General features: G+C 43.6%; 1 protein-coding gene across 3 annotated transcripts; it reads right to left on the bottom strand.

Moving 5' to 3' along the window:
* Positions 1 to 590: 590 nt before the first annotated feature.
* On the bottom strand, positions 591 to 11,445 carry pcdh18b (protocadherin 18b). 3 transcript variants are annotated; one of them, XM_034598739.1, is made up of 4 exons: positions 8,564 to 11,445; positions 7,975 to 8,063; positions 7,512 to 7,627; positions 591 to 2,104 (listed from the first exon to the last, which is right to left on the bottom strand). In XM_034598739.1, the coding sequence occupies exons 1-4, from the start codon at positions 11,078 to 11,080 to the stop codon at positions 1,149 to 1,151; spliced, it is 3,678 nt and encodes a 1,225-aa protein (XP_034454630.1). In that variant the 5' UTR covers positions 11,081 to 11,445; the 3' UTR covers positions 591 to 1,148. The 3 variants fall into 3 exon arrangements, with proteins under 3 accessions (XP_034454630.1, XP_034454628.1, XP_034454629.1); XM_034598737.1 differs by having other exon boundaries at positions 7,458 to 7,627; positions 8,564 to 11,442; XM_034598738.1 differs by having other exon boundaries at positions 7,458 to 7,627; positions 7,975 to 8,030; positions 8,564 to 11,442.
* Positions 11,446 to 12,888: the final 1,443 nt, after the last annotated feature.

Below are 12,888 nucleotides of genomic sequence, written 5' to 3'. Positions count from 1 at the left end.
ACTGACCATCAAAATGATCGTTGAGTAATTTCCTGTTGAATGAGAAGTTAGCTGCCATAATATTTCAGTACTGAACTACAAATTTCCGTCCCCAGTCCAATATTTTGTCTTCAGTTGTATTGTATTGACATGTTGGCAGGATGTTTTTTATTTATTAGGTTATTTACTTGAAAGCCTTTACACTGACTTTTGTCCTGATATCATATGAACAACTTGACTTCTTATTTCATTTAGATTGAATGTTCTTTCAAACCAGTCAAAGGGTCATGAAGTAGCTGCTCCGAAGCTTTTACTCGTAGAAACATCCTTCAAATGCTCAGCAAAGTAAGAATAAATTAACCTAGAATCCCAATAACTGTAGAGGAAGATTGTGTTATTAATTTATCCTCCATTTGCATTAGACAAACTGTAAAGACTTCCTTTGAAGGTAATGTTTATCATGACATGTGAGGTCTACTTGTACAGCTACATATTGAATTGTAAATCTAATGCTAATGGAACACGTTGTACATGTTGTTCAATTTATTAATACACTATAGGCTATTCATTCAGACAGATACAAAACAAAAAAGATATAAACCACAGGCTGGAATGTTTATGTATTATTTTTATTTGTGTACTCTCCCCTTCCCCACAACAGACCACAAAGACAAGTGTCCATTACTTCATTAATATATTCATGTATACATATCATAGTGACAACAAAAGAAATCACAATACAAAAAACTGTTTAAATACATAGAATGTCGATCGCATGTCAGTCTTGATTCAATGTCTTTGTACTCAACATGCATTCAAAATATAAAAATAGACTTCTGATTAAGTTTATATACACTTTTTTTTATAAATATAAGAATACAAATGTATTTTTAAAATACAAAGATAAATACAGTCACATAGTGTACATTGTGTACCAAAACAAGCAATTACAAACAATTTTTTGGATATTTAGCATTCACAAAACACAATTATTACATTATAAATGCAACTTTAACGACAATTGCAGGTCTTCTTTTTTTGTCTTCGTTTCTCATTTAACTTATGTTTCTGTCCTTTTTTGCCACCCAAGGGTGCTCACTTTTATACTTAAGGTAAAAGGAAGCAGTCATTGGGTGGTGAATAAATAAAGAGGATAAGAAACAGGAAGTCTAGCTCTGCCGTACATCCTGCAAAAGTTTGTTGATTTCAGCCACCAGCTCGCTGGCATCCACCAGCTCATGTCTGCTGTCACTGCGTTTGCCCTGAAGGTGGCTGAGCACAGAGTCAAAATCGTCCTCCTCGTAATTCTCTGGGATCTCCTCCATCGCAGGCAACCACTTGGAGGAGGGCCCGGGGAGCGGCACTTGTACTGGCACAGGGGCTGGGGAATGCTGCATCAGAGTGGGACTGACCAGTGCTGTGAGCAGAGGGCTACTGTGGGGTTTACAGGGGTGGCCGCTGTTCTGAGGACTGTTTTTGGGTGCCTGCGAGCCCTTGTGGTTGCCGCTCTGGGAGCTGAGCTTGGTGCTGGGTTTCAGGGTGTGGTAGCTGCCACCCTGGTGATGGCCAGATGGACCGATGCTGCTTCCCGGGTTCTGGAAGTGGGTATTGGCAGCCCAGGCTGCCACGCCTTGCTGGTGAACAGAGGGGCTGGGCTTGCCAGGCAGATGGCCCCTCCTGCGATCCAAAGACCCAGTCATAGGCACACCCACACCACTCAGACTTGTCCCTTTGTCTTTCTCGTTGACCTGGACATAGGAGTCCAGACCCTGGGGTAGCAACCTCTGGAACACGCTGCTCATCTCTGACAACAGTGAGGTGGTCCCACACAGGTCTTCATCTCTGTCCCCCCTGCTGTCCTCTCCCCCCTCCTCCTCTCCACCGTCCTCACCGCCCAGGTCCTTGCCGAAGGTGGAGAAGCTCTGGTTCCGGGCAGTCACAGTGTCTGTGCAGGGCTGTGGGGTCTTTTCCTGCGAGAGGTCAGTTACTTGGCGGGCTTCTTCCCCTGGGATATAGAGGTTGCTCCGGTAGTCGGAGGATGATGAGGCTGGTGAGGCCAAGGGGGGCATCCAGCACTGATCTGAGTGACCCAGAACACGACACTCCTCTGTGCAGAGCCTCATAGCTGGATAGAAAGACAGAAGCACTTATGAGTATCCTGAAATACTGAGCTGCACACACAGTAAAGGAAATGGGTAGAGCTGGGCATCAAACCTCAATTCCCTTTGAAAACCAACAGAAATGTGTAGCAATGAGTATTAAAACCGAGCTGTACTGATATGTGGCATTGAATATCAAAATTTTGCAACAGGTTCCAGGAGGAGCCCAAACTGACTTCTTGAAATATAAAGATATAAAATTCCGCTGATGTAAAACACAGAAAAGCACAAAATCAACACATTTGAGAAGGTGGAGCCAAAGTTGGCTGGAGCCAACGTTCATTGAACAACTGAAACAACCGATCCATTATCCAAACTCTTGCCAACTACTTTTCTGTTGATAGATCGAGCTCGATTCAGCTCAATTTAAATTATAATCATTTATAGCCTCTAACAAGGATTTGTAAAGAGACTTTGATTTAAAGGGCCACAAAACCCAAAGAGGTGGGAACCAAAGGACATGTCTCATTATCCAATGATAAGAGAATTGTTATATTTGGTAATTTAAAGACAATTAAAAAATGATTAGTAAATGTCTTCTTCATATGCTGTGAAAGTTCTTTCTAAAACATACTGACAGTCAAACCGTCATAGCTTCAAATCTTCACAAAGCTTGAAGTTTTTCTTTTTTGAACAGTTGACTTTTGGCAGGCAGAGTATGTCGTACATTACGTGTGTTCACATTGGATGTATCTTGTAGATAATACTGGAGACATCTTATCTTTTTCTTGTGTGAAGCAAACAACCATAAATAGAATCTCAGAATCAAAGAGATGTAAAGAAGGTTCCTGACAGTTGATTCTTTTTCCATCCAGCCTGCCTCTCCTCAGGTGTTTTGTCTGTGGAAACACCATGGAAATCTGCCCTAATTAGTCTGAAAGCTCTTCGCAGGAGCGCTACCTGCTGCCTTCCAATGTATTTACCACGATGAGACAATTCAGCAGAGCCGATCAATGCCTATTACCCATTCAAAATACCTCCTCCTCTAAAAGCCCTGCATTTTTCCCTTTCAACTCGCCCCTTTTCAATATTAAATCTTCAAATAGAAAATCTCTGAAGAATAAATTAGACAAATCAAATATGCCAACTTAAAGCCTTCATTAAAGGAGTGCGGCGCTTTTCAGTCGTGCCATTGAGGGACTTCATTATACCCTCATTAACATGAAAGGAACATTTATAATACATCTTAGAGCAGATGAAAAGTGCATTTGGATGCACTGGAAGGGGGAGAACATCAGTGCGGGGTGGTGGCAGATTGAGTGCCCTGCCCCGCTGATGAAAGGGTAAAAATGAAAGATTTAACCCAACTGATTTGTGTGCAAAAATAAGAATGTGTCAGGCAAACATTATTTGAAAGCCTGCCTGTGTGACTGACTGCAGTGTCAATTCAGATGACTTACTAACTGATTTCCTTGCCCCTGAGTTATCAGGCTTTTGTATTTAGAACTAAATGACTCACTGCTGATAATGTGAGAAAACCTTTATGTTTGAGAAGAAGGAGCAGGAGGACGCCGTTATCCACTGAGCAAGGAGAATGACCACGACTGTTGGCATGATTTAGACTGAACCAAGGAAAAAAATGTGAGACATTTAAAGTAATTTAACATTACAGTTAAATCTGTTTTTGAATGCTAGTAAGAGACAGAGAGTAAACACGAATGGTATGGGGTTAAGCTCCAAAAACACTGGACCCTACTTTTCCCATAATGCAACTTGATGAATGTTTATCAGAAACTCTCTGCCTGATTAATGCCCATATCTGAAAAAGTCACCCAGAAGCACCACACTGGTAATAGTGTAGTAGTACTTAACCAATTTTGACTACTGTTTTAGCTTTTTTCAGACCAATTGTCATTTTCCTGTCAAACACCCAGGTTGTTGGTTAGTGTGGTCCAATGCACCGTTGGTTACTGATCTTGAGGCTATAGGAAGTGATTTCCCCTTTGAAAAACTAAAATCTGAGCGGTGGTCCAGTATTATATTATAATATATTATTATGGTAATATCAAGATAGTTATATGCCCCTACATAGACAGGTGCACAGTGCATACACATACCTGGCAAATCTGCCCTTATAATATAAAATCTTCCAATGTGAAATGAGAAGGGAATGAAAAATGGCACTCTAATTGGCTCACTACATTTTATGTCCAAAACACTGATGATGACTTTTGTGCTATGCTCTTAAATTGTTCAAATAGAGCCCGGAAAAATATGTGTTGCTCCTTTAACCCATTTAGAAGAAATTCATCTGCAGTGCATATCTTCAATCACCCCTGCCTGTATGTGACAACACTGTTTTCTCCTCATTCATTATGCAAAAAGAATAAGGCCAGGCTTGACAGTGAGGATATTTTTAACCAGCATTCAGGTTATCATAAACAAACTGCCTGCAGAGCTCTGGCCATCTGTAGATCAGTGTCTGTGGATAAGAGGTCCACTTCTATCTGTATCACTGACAATTGGCCATGGACGTCAAGGACCTTGTACATGTTGTTGGCCTTTAATTTGTCCTTCACAACCATGTGATTAATGTCAAATGTCTTCTTAGATAACCACCTGTGTGGGCCAGAGCATAGTGGGTTCTTCAAATGTTTTTTTTGGTCAGGGTGCCATTAGGACTCTAACATTTTTGGGGAATAATTCACTTTCCTTCTAAGAGGAGTTGAAAATATTGATATCAGTATCAGGTCTATGTGTTAGTATGAAGACTGAGTGATATGTTCAGCTTAGCAGTCTGACTGGAAGTAGGGCAAAACAGATAGTTGCAATTAGTTAAGAAAGAAACTGAAGAAAAATGTCTATGAACTTTGAGTAAGGCTAGCTGTTTATCCTGCCTCTAACATTAACTGTTAGTAAGCCTAACCCCACCCTGGTTCCATGTCTAAACAAACAGGTTTGTCACACTAGTCTTTAAAAAAAGCAAAGTCAAGTAATGGAGAACAGAAAAGCTGTTACAAGTTATTTCTATTTTAAAGAATTTCATATTTTCTCAAAAGGTTGTTAATAATCATTTGAGTATGAGTTCTGCTTCTACATGAAAAACAAACAGAGTTTCTACCTCCTTCTACACCTGAGCAAAGATGGCTATTTCCAGTCGTAATGACAGGAACCAGATAAACACTGTTCGAAATCATCTATGCTGCAGTGGACACGCGGGTGGAAGGCGGGTGAACATACAGAATGAGAACTGTGAGCTTTGAGATGTAATTATGCTCTTTAGGGCCTAATCATGAGCACAGCTCAGAGCAGACGCCATGGCAACTACTTGTCACATGGCAATTAAATGCGTCCTTTTCATCAGGGAAGCATGAGGGCTTCATTTTTGGAGGGCTGACAGTGAAAGCTTGAAGGTGGGAAAGGGAGAAGGACTAACAAGCACAGCTCCTCCATACAGCTATAAAGAAAGTGAGGGAGGGGGTGTTAGTGATGAGATTGTCTGCCCGTCTGGGTCAACTTTAATTGCGATGTAGCTCAAATGCAGTGTCGCATGATGGCTGTGTGGGAAGCTGGCTGGAAAGAAGTGGGAGCTTTGGGAGGAGGAGGATGACTCGATAAAAGAAGCTGCAACCTCTGTGACATTTGCTAAGTCAGGCTGAGAGACAGAGGAACTTTAGAGCATGTGTCTGAATGTTTCTAAAGCAACAGGTCTGTGAAACCTGCCAGATAGATAGATTTGAAGCTGGGTGGGTAGAATATATCGAAGTCAGCAGGTCAGTCAATGTTCAACAAGTGCTCAAATTCTTCCTCGTTAACTCGACTGTGGAGAGAATGGAAGAGAAGAGGAGTACTGTAAGGGAGGATCTGCTGAGCTATCTGAAGCCATGAGGTGAAACTCAGTGGATGAGTGTCTACAGTGTCTCTGACAAACATTCCATGCCAATACACATGCAGCCCACTTGTAATGCACAATCAAAATGAGGAATGATCAATGTATGGCACCTGCTTTGTCCTAACCCAGGGTTTCTTAACCTGGTCTGACCTGTTGATACGTAAGATTCTCATAATTCCTGGAGTAGACTTGTCTGTTAGTCATGTGAATTGTGTATGGCACCTTGTGAATTTCTTTTTCTTAAAGATGAGGGAACTGAATAACCGTAAGTATAGTCTTTGATTATTTTAAAGACTGTCTTAATACACTAATGTTATCGGTCACTAAGCCTGTAGTGATTCCTTCTACGCGTGACTCCACTGTAAGACATACGAGACAAAATCCACAGCCCTCATCCTGTGGTTGTTCAGCTTAAATTCGGCTGTAGCTGATATAAGGCTTTAGCTTCTGAATTATATGGAGTGTGTATCTTTTCATTTGTCTCTTTATATGAGACTTCCTCTGTGTCTGGAGAGCCACACAGGCAGAATTTTGAGACTGTAACTTTTGTATATATCTACTTGATTTGTGTAACCTAAGACTGCTGTAGCTTCATATTAGTTTTGCCTGAACTGTGGAATGCATTTTTGCACATAAAAAATGTGTACTGCATCCCCGATCCCCACTTATGCTGGAATTATGCTATAAAGGGATTGCTGCAGGGCCAGCCTGGACAGGATGAATGATTACCACGACCAAAAACCCGTCCAACATATAGCATTGGAGGGTTCTAACTTACAAACTGTTTATTTAATCCTTACTATAGTACTGTATATCAAGTGCATCAATGTGTCCGTCTAAGACATCTGGCACAACCCTGTGTTCACCAGGTGAACCCTGGATGGGTTTGCAACCCCAGTGTTGAGAAACTGGTTTAGCCCAGTTGAACCATATTTAAAAATTCAAGAGACAACTTGGGGGGGGGGCATGTTTACTGTCCTGTGTGTAGTGACAAGGTCATAATGATTAATTACACTGAGCAGACGTATCATGTTACTTGTGTTTGAACTGAATGAATAGCTGGTTACTCAATTTGTCAACCGACAGGATATTAATCAGCAACTGTACATTTGGATTAAACATATCACTCTTCAAGTAGAGTTTGCTGGCTCCAGCCTGTTAAATGTCAAGATTTCCTGCTTTTCTTTATCTTGTAAACCGGCTCGTGTTTACCAAGGGACTTTTTTTAATTAGAATTTTTAATTAATTGAATTAATATTTTAAATGTATTTGGCAGATAGCTCAATAATAAGTGAGCCCTACATCTTTGCTCCAATTTGTCCTATGGAAATTAATGGATCTAGTGTAATGTATTTTGGCAAGGATTTAGTTAAATGTTATACATAAAACTGATTTGGATTCAGTACTAGATGATAAGAAGAAAGTAAGGAAAAGATGGGATATGAAGGCATGGGTGTGAAGTTGTGGATGGGGGGCCAGTGGTATACCTGCATGCGTTCTGTGCTGGCCATCAGGGGCATATATCTCAGTAAAGCCCTCACCAAGGAGCCTGTCCATGGGTGACTCCCTGCCAGGCTCGTAGTCGCTGTCCCCAGCCTCACTGTCTCCACGACCGCTGTCCTTCAGACTGAACTTATCCATCTCATTCAAGGCATATCTGCACAGAGAGACAACAACTTGATACATTTGTCAGAAAGGACTAATCATTGAAAATAATATTATCAAATGGGTATGGTACAGCATGCTACCAATGGATAATAAGGTTCACAGAGAGGCAGAGAGCATGCTGCAGAAGGGGTTTTACATAAAATTATGCAAATGTGATGTTACTGAGCATACAGTTTGACTCTAAACCTAAAAGCTACGACTTATGGATGTAAGGGGCTATGTGAAAGTACTGACAGCAGACAAATTCATAGGGGAATTATTTCTGATATTTCTGATATTATACCTCTACGTAAGTCCAACAACAAACTCTTTAAAAGCATTTTGCATGCCCATTACCTGTAGCTCCTGGTGTATTTGTTGCCTCTGAAGCTTGGTCGTGGCTGGTACTGACCCTGATGGAGCATGGACAGAAGCTGTGAGACTTGCTACAATCAAAACAAAAACAAAAAGAAGAAAAGGACAAAAAAGAAAAAGAAAAAAATGAAGAGGGGAAAATGAATGGAGTCAAACAAGCAAGGCCACAAGACAATGTAGTGTGGGGGGATATTGTGGGGAAAGGGTAGGTCTGCGGGGTGGGGTTGGCGGGGAGGGGGGGTGGTGACATGACTTTGTGACTTGCTCCTGAATGTGATGGTCAACAAAAACATGACACAAAGGGCTGGACGTAACAGAATATGGGAGCAAGGAATAAATTCAGAACAAATACTGAATATAAGACAAAAATAAACTACATAGTACATCATTTTGGGCATAAATACAACAAGTTGTTTATCTTTTAATCTTTTTGAGAAGATGCAGAGGTACTTATTACAATAAAATAAAGCTGTGTGACCACTACTTTTAATAAATTAACGTAAGAACAGAGAATCTAGGTTTAAAGAAAATGAACTACAAGCATTGAGGAAACTGAATCTGACTGTCTTACCTCTACAGGAGGTGTGGCGTGGGCCAGCTCCAGGGCAAAATTCTCTGGAACATGGTTGGAGGAGATGGTGACCAGGCTGTTGAGGGACTGGCGGCTATGATGGCTCTGCCTGCTACCCAGGGTGCCCCTCTCAGGTGCTGGAGAGGCTGACGGGGAGCGTGGGTGTGCCCGGACAGGCAGAGTCCCATTGACAGTTGGGACCAGGGTGATGTCTGCTTTGTGGATCTGCCTGGCAGGCTTCTTGGGGTGGTTCTGGTAGCTGTTTTCTGCCACACGGCAGTTGTAGTTATGTCTGGGGTCTTTCTTCTCTCTGGTGCAGCGGGTGGTGGCAAACATCACCATGACGATGAGTAGTAGAGCACAAACAGCACCTAGAGAGATGATGACTATGAGGGAGAGATCCAGTGAGCCTTGGCTGGTGCCAGTGGGGTAGAGAGGGGGGAGGATGTCCATGGTCTCCTGCAGGGAGAGCCTGAGGAGGGCGCCTGTGGACAGCCGACTGGTGCCCCTGTCTTGCACTTCTACCTTCAGCTCCATCACATCCCGAGGAGCCTGTTCCAGGCTGGCATTGGTTCTGAGCTCACATCGCCGGGCATCCATCACAAACAGCATATCCTCATTGCCACCAACAATGGCGCAGCTCAGCTCTCCATTGGCACCAGCATCACGGTCTGTGACTTTAAGCGCAGTTATCAGCTGACCCGGTGATGCATACTTCCACACCAGAAGCTCAGCGGTGTGATTCTGGAGGGAGGGGGAGTGGATGATGGGGGGGTTGTCATTTTCATCCAAAACAGTTAGAAGGACGGTGGTGTTCGTGGACAGTGAAGGGTTTCCCCCATCACGTGCCTGAATAGTGAAGGCGATTCGGCTGACGTCTTCATGGTCAAAGCTGCGTAAGGCATAGATGGCGCCATTGGAGGGATCAATGGTGACATAGGTGGAGATAGGGCTCCCTTGGACCAGGGCATCTATGATGGTGTAGGTGACCTGGCCATTGGTGCCCAGATCTGGATCTGATGCCACCACAGTCATCAGATATGCTCCTGGTGAGTTGTTCTCTGATTTGAAGACCTCATAGTGGCTCTTCTCGAAACGTGGAGGATTGTCATTTTCATCCAACACCTGAACAGTAAAATGTTTGATGGTGGAGAGACTAGGAGAGCCCCTGTCCTCAGCTATGACAGTCAGGCTGTACTCTGACCTCTTCTCCCTGTCCAACGAGATGTTAGTGAGGATCATATAATTCTTCTCGTAGGTCTTCTGGAGTCTGAAGTGGCCGTGGCCGTGCAGCCTGCAAATAACCTCACCATTGAGGCCTGCATCACTGTCGTCAACACGCACCAGAGCTATGAAGGTGTCCACAGGGGCCCCCTCTGAAATGTAGGCAACCTCCTCTTTACCAGGTGTCATCAGGTTGATGTTAATCTCTGGTTTGTTGTCATTTACATCCACCACTTTCACCACAATTTTGCAAAGTCCAGGGATGGAGTTAGGTCCCATGTCCTGAGCCTGAACATCTAGCTCATAGGAAGCGGTGCTTTCATAGTCCACTTTTTTAATAAGAGTAATTTGGCCATTTTCTGGGTTTATCTTAAATGTTTCCAGGATCTTTGGTGGAATGTGACTGCTGAATGAGTAGACTATTTTCCCATTAGTGCCCTCATCTGGGTCTGTGGCGTTTAAATCGATGATTAGAGTCCCAAGGGGAGAGTTTTCCAGCAAATTGATGATGTAAGCCTGCTCATCGAAGGCTGGGCTGTTGTCGTTGGAGTCAGAAATGCTGATCTTGACCAACGCGGAGCCAGATTTGGGGGGTACACCGTTATCCGAGGCTGTGAGCTGGAGCTGGTAGCTGGACAGCACCTCCCGGTCCAGCTCCCTCATCACCACCAACTCCGCGTACTTGGCCCCGTCTGTCCTGGTTCTCACCTCAATCTTAAAGAAGTTATTGGGTGTCAGTGAGTAGGTGTGCAAAGCGTTTTCTCCGACATCTGCATCCACTGCGCCGTCCAACGGGATTCGCGTCCCCACGGATGCGCTTTCAGAAATCTCGACTGGGACAATGGAGCGGGAGAAGTGCGGGGAGTTGTCGTTAATGTCCAGCACTTCCACTTCCACATGGAACAGCTGCAGGTACTCCGTCGGGAGCGTGACCACATCGAATTCAATCGAGCAGTTCAAGTTTTTCTCACAAAGCTTCTCGCGGTCGATTTTGGTGCCGATGCTGATCTCCCCGTCCTCCTCCCGAACAGACAAGAACGGCGTGCTCCCTCGTTGCATAGCGCGGAACCGAAAGGTCAACGAACTCGGGAGTTTGGATAAAACCCCGGCTACATCCTCCCTTAACCGTGCAATAACCGTGCCTACTTTCTGCTCCTCGTAAACTTTATATTTCAAAGTCTTACCAGTGGCTCCGTGCGTAAGGGCGACCAAAAGCAGTAGTTGGAGTAGTGCCGGAGAGAAAATATTTCCTTTTGCTTGCATCATTTTTGCTCCCATCTTCTGCGCGCACATTTCGACGAATACTTCCACAGAGGCAAAAAAAATCGGGTCGTGGGGACGGGGGTAGATGTCCTCTCAGAAGTCTGGCATGTTGAATCCTGCGCAGCTGCTCTCCGCTACGCAAAAAAATACAACTCCGCAAAACAGATAAATAAATAAATAAATAAATAAGTGGATAGTTACACGAGATACTGTTAATGTCTTTCTTTTGTAAAAGAATAAAATACACGATCAAATCGCGGCGCCTTCCTTGCAGCTTTCTCACATAACCACATATGCCCGCCGCCTCCTGTGCGTGCGCCTCTTAGAATGAGTGAGAGTGTGTCTGGGCGAAGAAAAGGCGCAGCTTTCTCCCAGTGTGTGTAGCCTTGTGTGTGTCTGTGTGTGTGTCTGTGTATGTGTGTGTGAGAGAGGGAGAGACAGAGAGAGAGAGAGTACTCAGTGTGCGCGCGTGTGCGACTGTGTCTGCCTGTCCTGCCCCCCCCCCCCCCAGTCTCTCTCTACGCCCCACAGCACCCAAACTGCGTCTCTCTTCCACACAAAAAATTCCCCGCACCTTCCCCCAATTCCACTCCCTCACCCCCTCTCCTCCTAAATCACCAGAATGGCCTCCTTCAAGCATCACAGGAGGGACCGACCATTGGGAGCCCCGACTCTCTCCCCCACCTCCCTCCCCAGCACAGAGACACCCCGGCATTAAAAGTGTGTCACAACAATGGGCCAGAGGAGGAAGTATTCTGGGCTCAGCCACTTATAACACAACACATACTGACCCGCGGCAGACTTACATTGTTATGATTGTAATTCACAACGTGTGCCAACTCTGCTCCTTTCGTGTGTGCGTAAAACGCGACATTGTCGCCCTCAGAATAGAGTATGAGGAAACACGAAACACTGTTCACTCTATAGTGGTTGCCTGACCAGGGCGCACGCATTAAACCCCAAACCGGGAAATTAAAAATATTTATCATCCGTGCCCTTTTTTTCACAATATCCAAAAGCAAAATTACAACTAACTTGCATTATTGTATCGTGGTCATCCTAATATTGCAATGAATTTCCTCCTGGGGTTTATCTTAATACTTTTCATCTCACCCATATCCTGCCCCTTATGCGCAATTACGCACTAGTTGATTCTTATGCCATTAAATCCTGATCCACCTGTCTGCATGAGGAGGAGGCTTATTGAGCTTTACGTTTGAGACCTGGCATCCCCAAAGCCAAACATGCCCATGAGTCTGTGTGACTGTAGAACACACAACAAGACCAAATCTGACAAAACAAGACAAACAACCACTGTAATATCATTGTAACATCAAGTGATTTAAACAGTGTCTGCCTGGGACACACAGGAGCTTAATCATACACAGTATTCACAACTTTATAATCAGATAATTACAATATTGATTTTGTATTTAATTGTTTCAGTATTTTGCGGGATGGGGGGGCAAACAGTGTAATTTATCCGCTTTCTTTGTGCGCACAGGACGCAGTAAATAACGCAATACATGCATCTTCATTAAAAAGTGTTTTACCAGTTAATCTAGTTCTTCGTATCCGTGACAAAAGTAAAAGTTTACCTGGCTCTTGGTTATAAACCTGGACAACTGACTGTAATTGTATATATAACATGTGTACCAGACAGTGAAAACCAAAGCGCGTCAGTTTACCAAACGAACAAAAACATTCAATTATTTCCATAGAAAGAATCTTCTTTTAGGTTATTTGAGTTCAGCAAATGGCTCATACTTTTTTTGATCTTTCCACTGCATTGTGACGCATGGAAATACTTTCTCACAGGCAGTATTAGTTAAGGTATG

Source organism: Hippoglossus hippoglossus, chromosome 10, assembly GCF_009819705.1.
Source record: "Hippoglossus hippoglossus isolate fHipHip1 chromosome 10, fHipHip1.pri, whole genome shotgun sequence".
NCBI classification, from domain to species: domain Eukaryota; kingdom Metazoa; phylum Chordata; class Actinopteri; order Pleuronectiformes; family Pleuronectidae; genus Hippoglossus; species Hippoglossus hippoglossus.
The sequence above is the reverse complement of the archived record's forward strand: the minus strand, read 5'-3'. Positions and strand labels throughout refer to the sequence as shown.